Raw genomic sequence first — 20,424 nt, 5'->3', positions numbered from 1 at the left:
TCTCCTTATTGAAACCGTTGGTCCGCAACCGATTTACCACCTCGGTGCCACGTCCTCACTCTATTCAGGTTGAGAACCATGAAGAGTATGAGGTACAATCCATTGTTGACTCCCGTAGGTTCCGTGGGCGCATACAGTACTTGGTGCATTGGAAGGGGTACGATCCGGAGGAACGCTCCTGGGGTTCATCCTCGGACGTACATGCCCCTGTCCTCCGTGAGTTCCAAAGACATTTTCCCCTCAAGCCCAGTGGCCCTCCGAGGGAGAGGGATCATTGAGGAGGGGGTACAGTCAGGGCTTAGCACTTCCTTCTCTGGGCTGGCTGCTCAGCTGTCGGCTAATTGCCAGCTCTCATCTCTCTCCACAGTCACCCAGCTGTTCCTGATCCTACTTGTCTGACCTGCCTACTTAAAGCTGTCCAGCTCACTTCATCTCTGCATTTGCCTTGGTCACATCAAAAGAAACCATCTGCTGTGGTTCTGTTTAAAGACTGGCTTGCTGACATCCCTTCTGGCTCCTTACCCTGCTTGCTGTTGCTCCACTTGGATCCCTGACTTCTGGCTTGGCTAATTACCCGATCTGGTTATTGAACTCTGGACTGGCTGACTATTCGATCCGGTTACTGGACTCTGGCTATGCTTTGACTACGCTTTCTCTATTTACCTTTTTATTTTTTTATTAATAAACAAGTGTGATTTAATTGTACTTCTGTCTCGGTCTGGTTCATGGTTTCTGACAATTGTGTGGTGTACCACCCAACTAGTTAAAGGATCACTAAAGGCATTTTTTTTTAAAATAACAAACATGCTATACTTACCTCCACTGTGCAGCTCATTTTGCAATGAGTGGCCCAGAACCTGCTCTTCTGGGGTCCCTCGGCAGCTGTCTCAATGCTCTCCCACAAGGACTCCACAACTTCATGCGAGCTCCCTCGCATTATGTGGAGTGCTTGCGGGCACGCTCCTGTGATACAGCTGGCGGCCGTAGCTGCTCACTGTATCACTCGCGGTATCCCCATACTTGGGAGGAGTAGCAAAATGTGTTATTCAGGTAAAATTCTAAGTATTTATATGCTGTTAGAAATATGTTATGTTGATTTGATCCCATTCAGGAGTAGTTCAGACTTTATGCTTAAGGTCTTTGCTGGAAACCAGATCTGCCAAGGGTCAGATTTCCTTGTACTTGCAGTATTTATTCTAACCTCAAATTTTGCCCTTCACAGATTCTCACAGCTTAACCATCCAGTACCGACAACCCCTCCAAGCCAAACCTTTCAGTACAGCAGGGGAGGAAATGCATAGATTAAAGAGTAATATTCTCACAGAGCCACCACCAGTGGATCCTGGTATCTGGAGAAAAATCTGTCCAGTTTGTTTTGGAACCAAGATGACAGATCAATGTCTGGTGCTCCGCCATCAAAGGAACAGGGTCCAGGTGCTTTCAGCTGAGAAATACCACCTGTGAATTTTCCACGCTACAGATATACAGAATAGGTCCGGATGCTTGTCACGGTGAGATTTCTTGTTCCTCTCTTATGGTTGATATGCGTTATGGCTGTGTTGTTGCCCAAGACCTCAACCAGATGCCCCATCAGATTATGATCGGTACAGTGACAACTGGATCACCCAGAGCTCCAAGATGTTAATTGTATGCTGGGACTCCTCTGTTGACCAAGTCCCCTGCATTGACAAGCTGCCCAGGATTCCTCCCTAGCTCTTAAGGGTAGCATCCATTGTTAGGACCTTTCAAGAGAATTAAAAAAAATAAAAATAATTCATGAGTATATCCCCAAGTTATTCTACAGCAGGGGTATTGAATTAAAATTCATGAAGGTCCAGTCAGTAAAATTTTCTTCCAGCCGAGGTCCGAATCATGTTTGACTCTCAATGACACCTCCTCTGCACAATAGCGAATGTGGCACATTTTTGTGAGTGCCACAGTACCATGCAGCTTGGTACGGTGCAATTTAAAAACATTTTTTTATATTGTAAGGACTGCAATAGAGGGGCCATCTACACCCAGTACGCAATAATGTGAAGCTAGCCTCAGATCCTTCACATCACAATCCTTTTTATTATATCATAGTCCCTCCCCTGCCCCTTTCAAATTCTTGTCTGCGGTCCCCCTTTATATCACCCCCTACTTCAAATTGCAGTTCCCAGCCCCCCCTTCACATTGCTGTGCTCACCCCCTTTATAGCACCCCCCTTCACATCGCAATCCCCAGCCCCCTTCACATTCCTGTCCTCATCCCCTTTATACCACTCCTTCATATTTCTGTCCTCACTCCCTTTATGCAACCCCCCCTCACATAGGTGTCCTCAACCCCTTTATAGCACCCCTCTTCACACTGCAATCCCCAGCCCCCCTTCACATTCCTGTCCTCATCCTCTTTATAGCACCCCCCTTCACATAACTGTCCTCACCCCCTTTGGAGAACCCCATCCCCTTCACATTCCTGCCCTGCCTCCCTTATATATAGCGCACCCCTCCTCCATTAGTGTCTGATCCTTTCCCCTTCATAACAGTACCCTCTTACCTTACACAGCAGCTGACATCGGAAGTGCAGCAAAGGGATGGATGGAGGGCGGGACCTGCCCCAGTTAACTGATTGGTTGTTAGAATGCAGGGCGGTTCTTGCAACCAGTTAACTGGGCCAGCCCCTCCATGCATTGCTGTGCTGCACTTCTGATGTGAGCGCTGTAAAGACAAGTGCCAGTGGGCAGCAGCAGCTGAAAACAGAAAAGATCTTAAATGGCGGGGCCGGACAGCGCATTGACACGGTCCACCATTTAGTGATGCCTGGTCTACAGAAAACCTTGAAATTACCTAGCTACTGCATCATTCAGGGTAATGTGTGTATTCTGTTCCTATTCACACAACATACATATTCTGCTTTAGTCAGACAAGCCACATGTGCATCTGTAATGAAGCCCGAACCAATGGGTTCTGCTATCAACCTGGGAGTTTCCTCGGGGTCTGCAGAATAATTCTCGACATTTGTTCAATGTGCTCCTGCTCCCAATCCACCATTGCTCTGTAAAATACTTGTAGAATGAATATGGGGGGGGGGTGTGTGTGTGTGAACATGTCCAGTAAGAATTACAATAATCCAGGTGCTAACTGAGCTCTTTTGGCTGCATCACTGTGATATCGAGCAACAGGTGAGACAGCAATCAGCTTGGTCATTGGCAGAAGTGTGCAGTTAAGAGCCTTATAGGCACTATGGCCATAGCCAGAGAGAACCTTAAAGGAATAGGGTAAAAGAATAGACTGCCAAATTGAGAAAAGGGTATAATCTAGAATGTTACATACAAGAGTAAATTGTATATTAACCCAGAACATGTACCTTCAAAACTGCTTGTGTGCTTAGTACAGCAGTGTTTTGTAGAAAGGGGCATAATGTAATGGTATTATAAATCCAACCAATAACTTGACAAGACTTGTATAGCCAGGAACCGTTGTGCAAAGGTACAAGAGGAACATCATCCTTCCTTGTACGGTGCAGATTTCACCCACCATGGTGGGCATGCCCCCAAATAAGTCTTCAGGGTCTGGATGCCATAGGACTGGACCTGGACCACCCTGCCGCTAACTCCCTCATTGTTCCATATCCAAGAATTGGCAATGAATGCAGGACCCAGAGCGTGAAAGAAACATTACAGGCCAGTCCAACTGTTGCATGGTCCAGTTCCAAAAACGTACCGCAATGTTAAACTAGCCAGAAACTAATGAGCCATAAGGCAAGACCTTTCTGACCATAACAGAAATGGAGAGAAAATTGGCCCATTAACTATTAGCACAAAATAAATCTGGAGCCACATGGAGAGGCTGGGGTTATATGGATACACAAGAGGCAGTCCTACAAAGCTCGCCACTGGCACTAAAAAGGTAGTGGCATAGAACTCATGGTCTAAGAATGCTTGTGTCCTGTAATGTACAATTAAGAAGATTCATTTTAACAGCAGACTTTAAAGACACTAGCAAAAACATGCTACCAGGAGGCATTAACCTAGGCTTAGCATAGATTTTTGTTGCTTGCCATGGTCTACTCTTACGGTAGATGGCAGTATAATGTGAAGGTGATAGTGTAAAATATTTTCAAAGTTGAACCTACAGTCAAACTAGTAAGTAGCTACATTAGGGGCCCCCCTTGACAGGTGTCTTGATTTTAAGATAGATCTTTAAAGGCCAAGTTAACCTTGATTAAAAAAAATAATTGTGCATCTTTCACATTGCAGTCTAAAGGTTACTTTCACACTGGGATGGTGCCAGTGCTTTTAACCCACCCGGCTAACAGCCAAAGGGTTTAAAAGCATCCATGTTGCATTGCTGTCCATTCATTTCAAGGTGCAGGGCGTTTTCAGGGCAGTGTATACACCACTCCAAGATGCTGCTTGCAGAACTTTTTTTTACCATCCTGCAAGCACAGAGGCACTAAAAGCACACATGTGAAAGGGGTCTTAGTCAATTCACCTACAAACAGAAGAACATGGGTGCAATGCCTGAATGTGTAGAGAGGCTGCCCATAGATTAACAATGTTGCATCTGGCTTACCTTTTCTTTATTGTACAATAGAGGACAGACAGCTTCTGCATTGAACACAATTTAGATGTGTACTGTAATCCCAAAAAAAGTTTATGGATATATAAAAAATCCACTCACATGATCCAAGCTCTGGCTCCTGTGCCATACCCTCCAATAGAAGCAGATACCGAATGGCCAAAAGCATGGACTACAAGAGCACACCAGCACCCTTGCAGTTCATTGAGAGCTACAAGCCGGTTTCCCTGGAAGCTGACAGTATGTTCATGTATTGTTCACACATGGAACCCTGAATGAATGACATGGTTGCGTGGGCAGAGCCCCAATTTTTTTTTATTCTGACTGCAGGTGATGGAAGAGCACCCCCCACCTGGTATCACAACAAGGCAGTGCTGGAACATGGTACACTTTAAAGTACAAGTTCACCAATTTCATGAAAATATAAGGTGAACTTACACAGGACCCACATCATATAGCTGATTTAACAGTTTGGGGATTTGAAATCCCCACTGACAAGCTATGCGAGTTGATTGCTTGGCACCAACCAATTAGATTAATATGCTAAACATACCTTGTAAAGGTACGTGTAGGAGACATTCTGCTATGAAGTGTCACAGCAGGAGATCACAGGACTCAAGAGGTCAGCGGGGAGAAAATGGGGGGGGGAAGAGAATCCAGTGCAAGATCACAGATTTTCTGTAAGAGTGAACTTAACCTTTAAAAATGGGCGGAACAGGTTCTAAACGGTAAACTTATACTTTAATCAGTCAATATTAAACCAGAAAGGGCTTTAGTTTTCAGTTTAACATTAAAAAAAAAAGTATTCTTTAGCTTACACTGAATTTACGAATTGTGGTAAATAGTTTAGATTCCTATACACGTCAACGTCTTAGAAAAAAAACACTGCACTCAAAAAGTAAAAGGCAAAGCCAATTGATGTTAAAGGTGCATACCCCACACGGTTATTAAAAAGTTCAATGAAACAATTTTGGCACAGGCATGTTCTTACCAAGCTGCAGCTATGGGGGGGGGGTGTTTCTGAACCCAGAGCCACAATGGCACCTACAAATTTTAGCACACTCATCTGCCACAGAATCTGCTTGCTGACAGGGCTTAGAGATCATGCAAGTGGATTATGTATCCATAAAAATGTTACTGTACACATTTTTAATTTGTTCTATGCAGAATGTCTGTCCTCTACTGTACACTAAAAGGTAAACATTTAGAAACCATATGAAGCATGGGCATGGATTGGGGGAAGCAACATTGTTAATCTAGATTTAGTCTTTACTTCCACTTTAAGAAGCATCAGCAAGGTAACAGATTTGTTGCATAGGCCCAGGGAAGTGTTATTTAGCTTTTTACAAACCATTTCTCCCCCCCATGTCCCTAGAAAACTGGGCATCAAACAGATGTGTGTCTGAACAATTAGGGGCGGATGGCAAGTTTAATTCCATCACTGTGCTACTTTAGAGCAGCCAAGGGGGTATTCGAGTGAAGTTGCTTAATAATAATAAAGTACTCATTGCTCCTGATTACCATTTCGTGGCCGTGTGACAAAATTGTTAAAATGTCCAAGATGTTCTGTGGTGCACGTATTTAAAATATTTTTGTTTTTTCACATGTTAAAAAAAAAAAAAAAAAAAAAAGACTTAAATGCAAGTCAAAGTGTGCCTAGATGTAGTGCTCAGACAAACCTTTGCTGCATTACCAAAACCTTGTTATGATGATAGATAACCATCTATCTTTTTGGCCATGTGCCATTTTCATTTGAAACAAAAAAAAAAAAAAAAAAAAAGTTTGAGCCTCGGCACATATTGCTACTCAGTAGCTAGTTGTGTTTCTTCCTTTTAAGCGATACATTGGTAATGTGTTTAAGAGGCAGTGAGATTGATGCAAGTGCTACAACTCTATTTTTTAAACTCAACTTGGAAAAAAATTTTGACTGTTTGAGCACTCAAGATTATACTAAAACCACACTTTAATTACCCATTAAAAGATCTACAGCACTGGCTAATGTGATATTTTCATATTGGACAGAAGGCAAGAGACAACAGCTAGTTTAAATTTAATTTCTGTTTAGTCAAATAAAACAAATGTTTCACTGCTCACTTGGCTACATCTAAAGGAATAAAAAAATCCTTTAAACTTTTAATATTGATAAAAACTGAGAGCACAGCTGGTCATCTCAATACACTAACACAAGTGACCAATTTCAGTTACAACATACCAATGTAAAAGTGATAAAAACAGCAATGTGTACAGTCGGCACATTGTTACAGTGAACACAAAATCCCAATTGCAACAGACATTTCAGGAGGGGGGAAAACCCACAAAACACAAGATTCTAAATTAAGAAAAAAAAAGTTGGAAGAAATATACAAAAAAAATAAAAAATTTAACTTTAGTTGCTTTTTAAAAGATCAATAGGTATCCCATTAAGATCTGCACAGGACAGCTTAAGCTGAGCTTCATTCTCCATGTCATAACTAAACTTGGAACATAACAAAAAAAATATAATTATCTTTAACATAAAGCAGTTATATTCATTCAGCTCTACTAATTCTGTACAATTCTCTTGGAGTTGGGGTATTCTCCGCAGATTGTGGATTCTTAGCGCTTCTGGTTAATTTTAACAAATGCATCCAGAGATCCAGATCTTGGTTTGTAATCCATAAGCAACGAAAAGAGGAGGAAAGCATTCCATGTTTTTCATTGTAGCTGCTCTAAACAAAATATTTTGGAATCCACTTAAGCCTGAAAAAGAAATTCATATTTTGTTCTGGATATACATAAAATTATTAACAAAGCACATGGCTGAGCCCAAATCAGGAAATAAACAGGACTACCAAGTTGTGGAAGGTAACCAAAATACAGTTAAACTCCTGGAGAACAAAAACCAAGAAAAAAAGTCTCCAAAATATAATCTTGTTAAAACCGTTATGTTAGTGACCCTAGAACATGCAGTAACTGCCTAAAAATAAGGTTGTCCACTACCAAATGCTACACTGTTAACTGCAACATTACTAAATTGGGAGGAACACCTTGGCATCCCAGATGTGTTGGAACATTTCCCATGAGGCTCAACTAGACTGCAGAGCGCATGAGCATCATGGGAATTTTAGTTCCCAAACATCTGGGTTGCCGAGGTTTGCCATCACTGATCTAGGCAATCTAGTTATTCTGTGGTAAGACAGGCAATCTAAACTCAAAAGAAAAGGTAACCAGGCAGTGATGAAGTTAAGCATATGTTGCACTTGACAAACCCCACAAGGCCATTTAATTTTTCAAATCTAAATAGGGGGTGGGGAATGGGGAAATCAAACATTAAGGTCTCACAATACAGCCATGTGTTTTAGTGCCAAATTAAAGAACGCTCTATGTACAATTGCAGTATAACCCTCAAATCACTCCAATACAGAATAAGCAATTATATTCAAATATTTGGGGGGAGTAATCTATATTAAAAATTAGAGAATCTAAAATCTGATCTAGATTTGAGAATTAAAGTTCAGAAACACACAACCTCATTAAAAAAAAAACAGTTTTATTGTGAGAATAGAAATTACTGGAAAACAACCAAACTCAAGTGCAAAGAGCTAAATTTCAACACTGCTCTCTGATCACTTCTTCTTCTGAAGCAATGTCTGTGCTAGAGCCATATATTAACCCTGTAAAAGAAAAAAAAAATATGTTCAGCCCTGGAGAATCTATGGCTAATGCTGCAGGAAACAAGTGATCTTTTTATTAACTAGTGAAGCCATGTTAAAGGTCAAAAGTCTACAAATTTTTATCTATAGAACATGAAGGCAAATAGGAAAAAACAAACCCAAAGTTCACTAAAATTTATTTAAAAATATTTTTTTTTTTTTTTTACAAAATGGGTTTCTCCACCAATACTTGGGTGGGATACTGATAACTGGCAGGTCTCAACATAAATACAGATTAGGTAAATCCATCAGTTAAAAACAATCTCCAAAACACTGTTAGATCATGAAAATGGCTTAAAGAAGCCTCACTTACAGATTTTTCCAGCTACTAATAAAAAATAAAATAAAATCCAAAACACATCTTATGTTTCAGTTCTAGGCCATAACATATCAAACACCAGTCTGTCTATGCCTCAATTGTAATACACCTATGAAGCAGAGGAATGTTGGCTAAATTTTTTTTTTTTTTAAATCAGAAGCACAGATAAAGAAAAAAAAAAATAGATGCAGGATTCCTTCATTCTTCACTAGTCTTAGAAAAACTTGCCAGAATACTGCTTCACACTATAAAAAAAGAGAATCTTACATTAGAACCCTTGAGCATGTGCCTCTCAAATGTTTAGAAGTCAAAACCCATAAGCATAATCTTCAGAATACTGCTTCACACTATAAAAAAAAGAAAACCTTGCATTAGAACCTGTAAAAGCATTATCTTACACAAAGCTTAGGAGAAATAAAATTATATATAAAAAAAAACTAGAATGCAGTTAAGTAGGATTATTAAGAGTTAGTATCATTTCCAAAAAAAAAAAAAAAAGGGATTAAAAACAAAATACACTGAAACATGCTATTGTATATAAAACAGAAAAACAAGTGGTTAGTAAATAGGAGAAAGCTGTGAAACGCTGCATGACATCAAATCAAAACCCATTGTAACATGTCCTGTAGAGGCATGGTCTGTGCCATATGGCAGACCGTGATTTGTTGTCATTGCCGTTATCTAAAAACAACAAAATCACTAGTCTTCCACACAGAACTAAACCAACTTCCACTGATTTCTTCTAGATTTAAAATTAATCTACAGGCACATTCATAAAATCTTGATTTAACAAATCTTTTGCAGTCGTTTCACGACAGAAAAGTAGAGCTGTTAATTTTGTGGAGCAAAATTAGTTTGACAGCATTATAAAAATTAGTATATACCAGAGAAGGAAAATTAAATAAAAAAAAAAAAAGGGAAAAAAGTTAAGGCAGTAAAGACTACATACAGACTGTAAAATTTAAGGTTTAGTAAACAAAAACATGCAAAACCCAGCATGCGAGTACTCACCTGTTCTGAAGCAAGTATTGTGCATTTTGTATCTGGTCTTGTGTGCCTATGATGGTAATTATACGATCATCTGATCCTTCCAATGGTTCATCAATTTTGATAGATGCACCGGATTCGTGACGAATCTGTTTAATCCTTTGCCCTCCTTTTCCAATAATTGACCCTGCCAACTAAAGCACAGGAGTGAAATTACACGTGAGCCACAAGTTATATAAATAAACTGGATATATTTTAACAAAAACAAACTTACATCTTTTGGAATTGTGACTTGTGTTGTTATGACGGGTCCACCTATATCACCATATGATCCACGGCCTGCATGTGAAAAATAATATATGCTGAGTGTGCACATGTTTTTGTATTTACAGTACCAGAGAAGCCTGTACCCCCCCTCCAATTCGTAAAATTATATATATAAAAAAAATATATAGAAAAGGACTACTCACCATATCCTGAGCCACCCTGCAGTTGAGATAAATTGGGGGAAGAAAAAAAAAAAAAAAAAAAGTAAGTTTTGCCCAGGTGACAAATGGTCAAAATGCCTTTGCACTCAACAAACAAAATGCAAAATATTTTAGAGAAATCTTTATGGTAGTCATTTTTAAGCTCTGAAAGTATTTGTTCAATATTGAACAGAATGCAGAGAGGGTCTGAAAATGGGGTACATGTGAACATTTTGTTCATCAGTGGGCATACGACGTAACTGGTTTGCTAAAGTTGTACTTTACTAGTACAATTTTGCTACGCATTATTTTTTTTAAATGCAAAATTATAGGTATGAATTGAGGCGTTGCCCTGCACTCTAATAGCATTCTGTTATATATATTATTCCAAGAGATTCTGCATTTACTGTCCAAAACAAAATGTAAGCTTAAAAACAATAAATAAAATTCCTTACCATTCCATCATAATCAGGTCTCCCTCTACGGTCCCTAAAAATAAATAACTCATAAGACAATGGCTAAAACCATAACTGTTCAGTTTACGGGCATCTGTATACTTATTTTATATCTTTACAAAATTGAACATTGAAAAACAAAACTGTACTTACCCTCCTCTTGGTGGTGGGGGTGGAGGAAGAGGAAGATTACGTGCCCTACTGCCACCTCTACCACCACGACCTGGAGGTGGTGGGAGGGGTCCTCGCCTAGGGCTCATATCATCATAGTCTCGTCTCGACTGAGGCATGGGGCGGCCACCGGGTCCGGGAGGCATCCGATCAAATCCACCACCTCTTGCATGCATAGGAAAACCCATGGGTCGGCCCCGTCTGTCGTCAAACATCATTGTAAAACCACCATAATCGTAAGTCTCATCATAGAAGTTAGGATCATATGGTTGAGCCCGGCCTTTAATAGGTGACTGCAGACGAGACATAATTCATGAGTACATATAATAAAATAAAAGTATATAAAATCCACTTTACAACTTAAACTTGCCTCAGATATAAGATCAAGGATGACTTTGATGCATTCAACCACTCTATCAGGTTTTCCTCCAATAAGCACAACTCGATCTGTAGAATGAGGGCAACACTCCTGGAAAAGCTTAATTGTAGTCTGTGTATTCTGTAAAATAAGCAATGGTTTAAAGACTGCACCAACTAAACTGCCTGTGTTCATTAACATTTTATATATGGAGATTTCATAAAAAACTGCATTTGCCAGTAAGCCACCAAGTACAGTACAGCTGAATTATAGACACGCACCTCTCTAAGTTCCTTGATCTTTGCACCTTTAACACCAATAATGCCTCCTGCCAAAGACTGATGGATCAAGAGCCTCAACTCACAGTCAAAATCATTTCCTTTGTAGTGCTGGTACTGCAAAAGAGAACAAAACATTTTTATATAATTAAAAATTAAATGGTACAGGTGTTTAAAAAAAACTAAAAAACAAGTGGGTAAAAAAATACCTCTTCTAATGTAGGAATGATTTTCTTCAATATTTCCCCAATTGTCTCAATGTCTGCACTTATACTCAGTATACTACGCAACATGACAGAAAAGGGACAAAAATAAAATGTTAAAAACACCCAAGAAAGAAAATATCAAATAGCTTTTCTTCAACGAACGTACACATGCATGTGTTTTTTTTTCTTCTAATTTCAATGCAACTGGGTAGTAAAATATTTAGATGCTGGTAAGGCAAGGGGACTCTGGAAGGACTTAGATTAAGCGGGCAAAAAGGAGGCACAGAACTGGAAACAAGTGAAACGATCAGATTCCCCGTCACCACTATTTTTAAGAAAACCCTTACTATTTAAAATGAAAATTGCGGATTTCAGGGAAAAGTTGGAAAATGCAATTGGTGGACATTATATGGATGAAATCACTTAAAACTTGAAATACTAATGGGCTTTGAAGAGAATTAAAAAAAAAAAAAAAAAAAAAAAAAACACAAAAAGCAACATAAAAAGTGAAGTGAAGAGTGATTAAGAGTTAGCACTTCATTAGAAAAGAAAAATGAAACAGGCAATGCTGAAGGAGTCAGGTGGGCCACGAAGACAGAAACCACTTAGAAAACAGCTACATGTAGAAAAAAAAAAAAAAAAAAAAACCCATTTTGAAGCTAAGCTTATTCCCCTTTACTATCAAAATTAGTGGATCCATAGACCATAACTTACGTAGAAGATCAGTGAGGGAAGAAGAGAGGGGAGGAGGGAAAAAAATAAAAAATTCAATGGGAAAAAGAAGACAGAAAATAAAACACTATGTAGGGGAAAACTAATCATATTAAAAAAGGCAGGTTATAATACATTTCTCTTTCTAATCAGGCAGTGAGGCATAAACTGTTGGGACATACCGCTCGGGGCCACTGCTGTCTGGGACTGAAACACTGGCATTGTACTGCATTGGTCATTGGCGATCGTGGATGTTGGCATTGGGCATGGGCATTCAGAAGATGTCAGGAAAAGTGCCCGTTGGGCAACGAGCACATTTTTGGGCATAGCCAACCAGGGTTTTCACATGGGCGTTCAGGGGTAGATGGGCCGCCATGATGGGCAACGCAGGGGCAAGACGATCCAGTACATGGGCAACGGAGATGTGGCCAAAAAAAACAAGGAGAGGGAAAAGGGGGGAAAAGCAATACATTTTAATTTAATACAAACTAGAGTCAGTTCTCAATTAAACTTTAAAGGTACTAAGGCATACTGTAATACAATAAATGTAGAACTTATCTACTGTGACAGCACTTTAAAAAAAGGCATTTAAATTCTACAGTAGGTGCATCATATGTCTAGTCTAACTAAAGCAGGCTGGCTCATGAGTGTAGACACATTCTATCAATCTTCAGACGAGGGGTTCTGAACTCTCCAAAAAGGAGAACATTGTCACATTTATGTAATTAACATCAGAAAAACGTGCTTGATATTTTTACAAACATTACACTTGAAGCATGCAAGCTGAAAACTAGTGTAAGAAAATAGCTCCGTCCAAGGGTTACTAGAAGTTCTGCAGCTGCATGGTAACAATATAGAAAGATTGGTCACGTGTCTAATCACATAAGTCAACCTACTGAAAAACTTTAAACTTAATAGCTAAAACCTAAGCAAAGTATAAAAATGCTCTTACATGGCAAATAAATACAAACCTATACAAGTTCTGATACAAAAGCTTCCTAAATAGTCTAAGTTTATCGTGCTAAAAGCTAGTACATTCTAAAAGATGTTCCTATGATGAACCTGGTCTGCAAATTGTGAAAACTATAAATACATTCAACAAATCAAGGTATGTTAAAAACACTCACGTCTGTCCGAAGCGCTTTAATGTTTTTTCCTCCTTTACCAATTACTGCCCCTGCATTCTGAGGAGAAAAAAAATAAAAAAACAGTTAAATACAAAGTCCATGAAAACAAATGAAATCCAATAAACTTTCATCTATATAGTCACAGATGTGTAACTGCAAAATTTATGTGCATTTACAAATTGCAAACATACTTTGCTCTGCAGCAGTATACGTAGTTCAACCATCATATCTGTGTTTCTAGATCTCTTGAAAGCCTGCTCCTCTTCCATGTCTTCAGCTGGACGTTTACCTGAAGGAAGAATTTTTTTTTTTTTAGAACACTACACATTAAGAATAAGTGTTACGAAATTAGGGTTTGAGAATTAAAATATGAACTAGAGAAAAATAGCCAAATTCTGCAATACAAAACATTAAAAATAAAAAAATGTTAATTTATAACAAAAATAAACCTTACCGTTGGTCTCTGTGTTTGTGAATTCAACCTCTTCCTGCTCTGTCTCCATTTTCCTTCAATAAACTTTTATAGTGGTGGCAGCAATCTGTAAGGTGCAATTCATAAGAGATCATGGTTGCCATCTACTTTGACAGACACGCTGTATAGTTCAAACCCACACTACAAGCAAGCAGCTTCCTCGGCAAGGTTATAATATGGTGGGTGGGACTTCTAGATGACAGTACAAGGGATTGCTAACCTATGAGAATCAATCTCCATTAAACCCTCTAATCTGCAAGTCTGATTACAGGTTCAGGGTCCAATCAGAAAAACCAGTACAGAAGGAAAAACCCACCCCAACTGTGCTATAGTAATAGTTGCTTTACATTATCTGGCTTCTAAAAAGAAAATTAAAAAGCGAAATAACCCTTTACTCCTATTATGTTGTTGGACAATCAACAGCCACCTTGACAAATTCAATGGCAACTCCCATGTGATAAGTGGTGCAGAATGTTCCAGACAATGAATTTAAAGATGCTACTTGGAAGGTTAGGGGAAAAAAGGTTTTAACATTACAAATCATATCCAGTTGAACATAAACTACTAGCATCATACCACAAGCTAGATGAGTGAGCCTTCACAGACAATAAAACTCCCTTATGAACAGTTGCTTTCTGCACTCAAGCTGGCTACACATTGGATTCCCATGTACAATTTTCCTTTAGTTTTACACAAAAAAAAACACATACAAGGTCAAACCTAAACACTTTCAAATTGTTAGCAATCAGGCAGGCCCTTGTGCTACATAAGTAAAGGTAAATCTAAGGCTGGCCATACATTAAACTATAAAGCCCCACGCACACTGGACGTGAAGACATTATAAAAATGCCATTAGCTTTGCAGTGAGTTAACGTTTTGTTTTTTGCAATAAAGAATTCTCTCCAATGGCAGCAAACATTAAACACTGGAGAGCCACGTTTGAGTTTTTGTGGTCATAAAACCAGCCTCCTGAACGTGATTTTAGGGCCAGCCCATAAACATCCATGGACACAGAGGTGAGTTTATGGGCCATTAAAATAAATGTTCAGTTTACTCCTAACTCCCAAAAATTTACGTTTAAGCATCAGTGCGCATGGAACTTAAAATACAAGGGCCTGCCCAATTACTTACAAATTGAACAATATGAGGTCAAACCCAAAAGCATTCGTTTTTTTAGATGTACCAAAACCGTATAAGAAAATGGTTTAATGAATGGCTGGAGAGATTTATTTACCTTCAGATTCACCAAAACCATATAATGAGGTCAAACCCAAAAGCATTAAACTTGTAAATAGGGCAGGCCATTGTACTCCACAGTTGAAGGCAAATTTAAGGCCACACATACAAATTGAAAACATTTTGTTTGACCTATTAAATGGCTTCGATAAATTTGTAAGCAAGTTGGGCAGGCCCTTGCACCACATATTTGGACAAACAGAGCCCTGGTTCACACCGACTGTGGGAATGAAATTGTGCGATTTCAATTGAAAACACATGTCAAATTGCATCAATGGCAGTCAAACTGCATCAATGTGAACAAGGGGTAAAGGAAACTGAAAAAGAAAATTGTATAATGTATGGTCAGCTTTAGTCTAGCCATACACAGTACCATTTTCCTTTAGATTTACCAAAAATATAATAAGGTCTAAATTAAACCCTTTCACTTCATATGCAGTCAGATAGGCCCTTGCACTACACAGGTGAAGGTAAATCCAAGGCTAGCCATACATTAAACAATTGTCTTTGGGTTTGACCTCATTATGACTTTGGCCATGTAGTAAAAGGGCCTGCATTTAGATTTACCAAAGGTAAAATGAAGGGAAATTGTACAAGAGAATTGTTTTAAGCTAAATCTAAGGCTGGCCATACATTAAAACTATGTAGTACAAATGCCTGCCCAATTGCTTACAATTTGCATGCATTTGGGTTTGACCTTTTATCATATAGTTTTGGCAAATTTAAAGGAAAAGTGTACAAGAGAATTGTCTTACACCAGGGGTCTCAAACTGGTGGCCCTCCAGATGTTGCAAAACTACAAGTCCCATCATGCCATTGCCTTTGGGAGTCTTGCTCTTTACAAGTCCCATGAGGCATTGCAAGGCTGGAGGGCCACCAGTTGGAGACCTGTCTTAACCACTTTCAGACCGGACCATTTTGCTGGTCAAAGACCAGACCACTTTCTGTGATTCGGCACTGCGTCGCTTTAACGGACAATTGCGCGGTCATGCGACGTGGCACCCAAACAAAATTGACGTCCTTTTCCCCCACAAAGAGCTTTTTTTGGTGGTATTTGATCACCCCTGCGGTTTTTATTTTTTGCGCTATAAACAAAAATAGAGCGACATTTTTAAAAAAAAACGCATTATTTTTTACTTTTTGTTATAATAAATATCCCCCAAAAATATATAAAAAAACATTTTTTTCCCTCAGTTTAGGCCGATACGTATTCTTCTACATATTTTTGGTAAAAAAAAAAAATCACAATAAGCGATTGGTTTGCGCAAAAGTTATAGCGTTTACAAAATAGGGATAGTTTTATAGCATTTTTATTAATTTTTTTTACTAGTAATGGCGGCGATCAGCGATTTTTATTGCGACTGCGACGTTGTGGGGGGCCCATCGGACATTTTTGGGACCATTGTCATTTATACAGTAATCACTGCTATATAAATGCAGTGATTCCTGTGTAAATGACACTGGCAGTGAAAGGGTTAACCAGTGGGTGGCAGTGTAGGGGTTAAGTGTTCCTAGGGGTGTGTTACTAACTGTGGGGGGGTTGGGCTTTCATTTAGTGAACACTAATCTCTGCTCCAATCACATGGAGCAGAGATCAGCGTCACTAGTTGCTAGGCAGAATGGAGAAATGCTGTTTACAGCGGTATTTCTTCATTCGGCCGCTCCATGAGACGATCGCGGGTCCCGACCAGCGCGCTCCCGGTGGCAGGGCGGCAAATTTAAAGGGACGTATATGTACGCCCATTTGCCTGCCCGTGCCATTCTGTCGACGTGCATCGGCATGCGCTGGTTGGCAAGTGGTTAAACTATATAATAGGTCAAACCCAAATGCATTCAAATTGTAAGCAACCAGGCAGGCCCTTACACTACATCGTTGGGGGTAAACCCAAGCCTGGCCATACACTATACAATTTTTTTTAATTCAATTTCCTTTAGATTTACCTTCAACTATGTAGTACAAGGGCCTGACTGCATACACACAAAAAGTGTTTAGGTGTGACCTCATTAGATGGGTTTTGGTAACTAAAGATTATACAATTTTCTTATTCAATCTCTCTTATGTTTACCAAAACCATAAACACTTTATATGTGTACGCAATTAAGCAGGGCCTTGTATTACATAGTTGAAGGTAAAACTAGAAGAAATTGAAGAAAATTGTATAGGGTATTTACCTTTAAAGTGGTTGTAAACCCACATTATAAAAAACCTGCAAGAAAAAGCTCATACTAGCAAATTATGAAATACTCACTTTAGATCAATGCCCCCGTAGCAGTCTCTGTACACCACTGGCAACTTCCTGGTTTCACTGGCTCCAGCGCTGTGACTGGCCTGAGCCACACAAAACGCCAATCCCACACATGCGCCACCGGTTATGGCACACTAGGTGAAGCAACAGCACAAACTTACCATCGCTTCAGTGTACATGTGCCGATGACATTGGCACATTCTGATACAGGGGATATCTCCTAAACCGTGTAGGTTTAGGAGATAGCCAGGGTAGCTACAGGTAAACCTTAGTATAGGCTTACTTGTAGTAAAAAGTGGTTTGTAAGGGTTTTACAACCACTTTAACCATGTCATACAAGGACCGGGCCTGACTGCATACACAAAAGAAAGTGTTTGACTTTGTTAGATTGATTCGGAAAAAAATTGTATGACCAGCCTAAGGCTGGCCATACATTATGCAATTTTCCTTTAGGATTAATAAAACCCATCTATGTGTAAGCAATCAGGCAGGCCCTTGTACTACATAGTTGACATTAAATCCAACACTGACCATACATTATACAATTTTCCTTCAGGTTTGCCCTCATATGGTTTTTGATAATTCTATATGAAAATTATTTAAAGAGGAAGTAAACCCTGATGGGTTTACTTCCTCTTTGATTCCCTGCAAAGGTAAAGCACAATGGACTACTATGCATCGCATAGTAGTCCATTATGTGCCACTTAACTGACACAGGAGCCAGCAAAGTCACAGCTTTCCCCTTGTGTACAGAGCCTCCATCTTCTTGGTGGGTCTCACTGCTCTGGCGCTGTCATTCGACGGAACTGCGATGACGTCACTCCCGCACATGGGAGCCTCTATGTGCGGCATAACGCCGTTAACAGTGGCGCGCTCAGTGCGCCTGCGCGCTGCTGTCTACAGCGCATGTGGCCTGTCTTTTGGCAAATATCTCTTAAACCTGTAGGTCAAAGTCGTTTGTAAGGGTTTACAACCACTTTAATACGTGGCCAGAATTAAATTTACCTTCAATTTAGTACAAAGGCCTGCCTGATCGCATACACATAGAAATCTAAGGCTGGCCATAAATTATAAAATTTTCCTTTAGCAGGACCAAATCTCACATAATAGGTGGTAAAACCTAAACATTATCAACCTATTTGCAGTCAGGCCCTTGCACTACATAGTTGACGGTAAATGTAAGGCTGACCATACATTATACAATTTTCCTTCAGGTTTGCCCTCATCAGATGGTGTTGTCTATTCTAAATGAAAATGATATAATGCATGGATAGAATTAAATTTACCTTCAATTTAGTACAAGGGCCTGCCTGACCGGAGACACAAAGCGTTTAGGTTTGACCTCATTAGATGGTTTCGGTAATTCTAACACTTTATGTGATCAGGTAGGCCATTGTACTACATAGTTAAATCTAAAGCTGCCAATACATTGTACAATTTTTCCTTTAGAATGACTAAAACTGACAACAGGTGGTAAAACCTAAACGCTTTCAACCTGTATGCAATCAGGCAGGCCCTTGCACTACATCTTTAGAAGTAAAGCTAAAGCCCCATACACACTATCAGATTTTCTGCTGATTTGTCTTCAGATTTACCAAAACCATGTAGTGCAAGGGTCTGACTGATTGCCTACACATTGAAACTCCTAAGGTTTGATCTCATATTATATGGTTTTGGTAAATCTGAAGGAAATAAATCAGCACAAAATCTCAGTGTATATGGGGCTTTAGGCTGACAATACATGTTTCCTTTACTGAAGTAGTATTAGATGATTTTGGTAATTCTAAATGAAAATTATATAATGATGGTAAATATAAGACTGGCTATGCATTATATAATTTTCGTTTAGAATTACCAAAATCGTCTAATAGGTCTTACCTAAAGGAAACTTGTATTATGGCCAGCCTTAAATTTACCTCCAACTTAGTACAAGGGCCTGCCTGATTGCATACACATAGAAATCTAAGGCCATACATTACATAGTTTTCCTTTAGAAGAACCAAATCACAGATAATAGGTGGCAAAACCTAAATTCTATCAATCTATTCGCAATCAGGCAGGCCCTTGCACTACATAGTTGAAGGCAAATCGAATCAGAGACCTGTAAATGGCCAAATAGTATATAAAAGCCGAGCAGAGACCCATGGCGCCTGCCTTTACCCCGAGTAAATATACACACCGAACGTACAGCACAATACGCGCTTGTGATGTGGAGATGAACGTCGTGCGGCCGGGTGATGAGCGTAGAGAGGAGCCGGGCGCTGTATGTCGATGGGAGGATGTGTCTTCACACAATAGGAGAAGAAGCAGCAGGCTGCGCAGGTTTCTAGTCACGATTCCCCAATCCTCCTTTGTCTGGGCTCTACAAGCTCCAGGACACCGGCCACACAGGCCCCGCCCCTCTGCCGCAAGCTTCCGCCACCAGCCATTTTGTGACTATGTGAGAGAAGACGGATAGACAGCATGGCGGCAAGGCGCACACTAAGCCCGCCAAACATCCGGCTCGTGTACAACCGCTCACACCCTCATATACTGCACACGCCAACCCAATGTGTAATAAAACCAGGCCCGTCCCCTGACTAATACGTGCCCTCTACCATATTAGCCGAGTCATGGTGCTGGAATATCACTTATTTCGCTGTAGTGACGGAAAAGAGTGCTCGGTAAGCCGCGTGTTACCTCACAGCAAGTCGCCTCGGAATAGGCCGCCGCCGCACAGCTCTCCTCAGACAAAAGGCCGCCTCGGGGAACAGCGAAGCCGTGACGCACGCCGAAATAAAATAAAAAACAAACCTCAGCCAACCTTCCTATACTAAAGCAAAGGCCCTCTAATATTTCCACCCCACATACCGGGCACAGAGGGCCGCCGCTACCCCTTCGCGTTACTCACCTCGCTACTCCGCCGCTTCTGAGCTCACTCCACCAACGCGGCCAAAGAACAAGATGAAACCACACAAGGGCGCAACCTACAGAGCTAATATGCACACGCTTCCCCTCGCCGGCCCTGATTGGCTAGACGGTAAAAGGCGGCGGCCAATTGGCCTCGCGCAAAGCCAATCAACGATAACCACGCCCACACCGTCGAAAGGGAGCCGTCAGCCGTGTGGTTCAAGCTTGGTTGAATGGAAATGTTTAGC

At 40.1% G+C, this 20,424-nt stretch overlaps 1 protein-coding gene across 4 annotated transcripts; it reads right to left on the bottom strand.

Annotated features, from left to right (window-relative positions):
• Positions 1-6,605: 6,605 nt before the first annotated feature.
• Positions 6,606-20,339, bottom strand: HNRNPK (heterogeneous nuclear ribonucleoprotein K). Of its 4 annotated transcripts, none has more exons than XM_077474858.1 (15): positions 20,178-20,339; positions 13,788-13,872; positions 13,525-13,622; positions 13,334-13,390; positions 12,389-12,432; positions 11,499-11,571; positions 11,293-11,406; positions 11,024-11,152; positions 10,636-10,946; positions 10,483-10,516; positions 10,031-10,046; positions 9,835-9,899; positions 9,585-9,754; positions 8,841-8,920; positions 6,606-7,301 (listed from the first exon to the last, which is right to left on the bottom strand). In XM_077474858.1, exons 2-14 carry the CDS (start codon positions 13,834-13,836, stop codon positions 8,881-8,883), a joined length of 1,200 nt encoding a protein of 399 aa, XP_077330984.1. In that variant the 5' UTR covers positions 13,837-13,872; positions 20,178-20,339; the 3' UTR covers positions 6,606-7,301; positions 8,841-8,880. The 4 variants fall into 4 exon arrangements, with proteins under 4 accessions (XP_077330984.1, XP_077330985.1, XP_077330986.1 ...); XM_077474859.1 differs by lacking the exon at positions 20,178-20,339 and adding an exon at positions 19,467-19,595; XM_077474860.1 differs by lacking the exon at positions 20,178-20,339 and adding an exon at positions 19,476-19,554.
• Between the last annotated feature and the right edge of the window lie 85 nt (positions 20,340-20,424).

This window comes from Lithobates pipiens, unplaced genomic scaffold (assembly GCF_037356315.1).
Source record: "Lithobates pipiens isolate NorthernLeopardFrog02 unplaced genomic scaffold, aLitPip1_a1.2 Scaffold_13, whole genome shotgun sequence".
In the NCBI taxonomy this organism is placed as follows: Eukaryota; Metazoa; Chordata; class Amphibia; order Anura; family Ranidae; genus Lithobates; species Lithobates pipiens.
Note: the sequence above shows the minus strand (reverse complement) of the source record. Positions and strands in the feature narration are given on the sequence as shown.

Coding starts and splice junctions, on each gene's coding strand:
- HNRNPK (XM_077474858.1), bottom strand. CDS start 13,836: ATGGAGACAGAGCAGGAAGAGGTTGAATTCACAAACACAGAGACCAAC. Junction 11,407..11,498: donor TCATTCCTACATTAGAAGAG/GTATTTTTTTAC, acceptor TCTCTTTTGCAG/TACCAGCACTACAAAGGAAA. Junction 10,947..11,023: donor TCCTTGATCTTATATCTGAG/GCAAGTTTAAGT, acceptor TCTCGTCTGCAG/TCACCTATTAAAGGCCGGGC.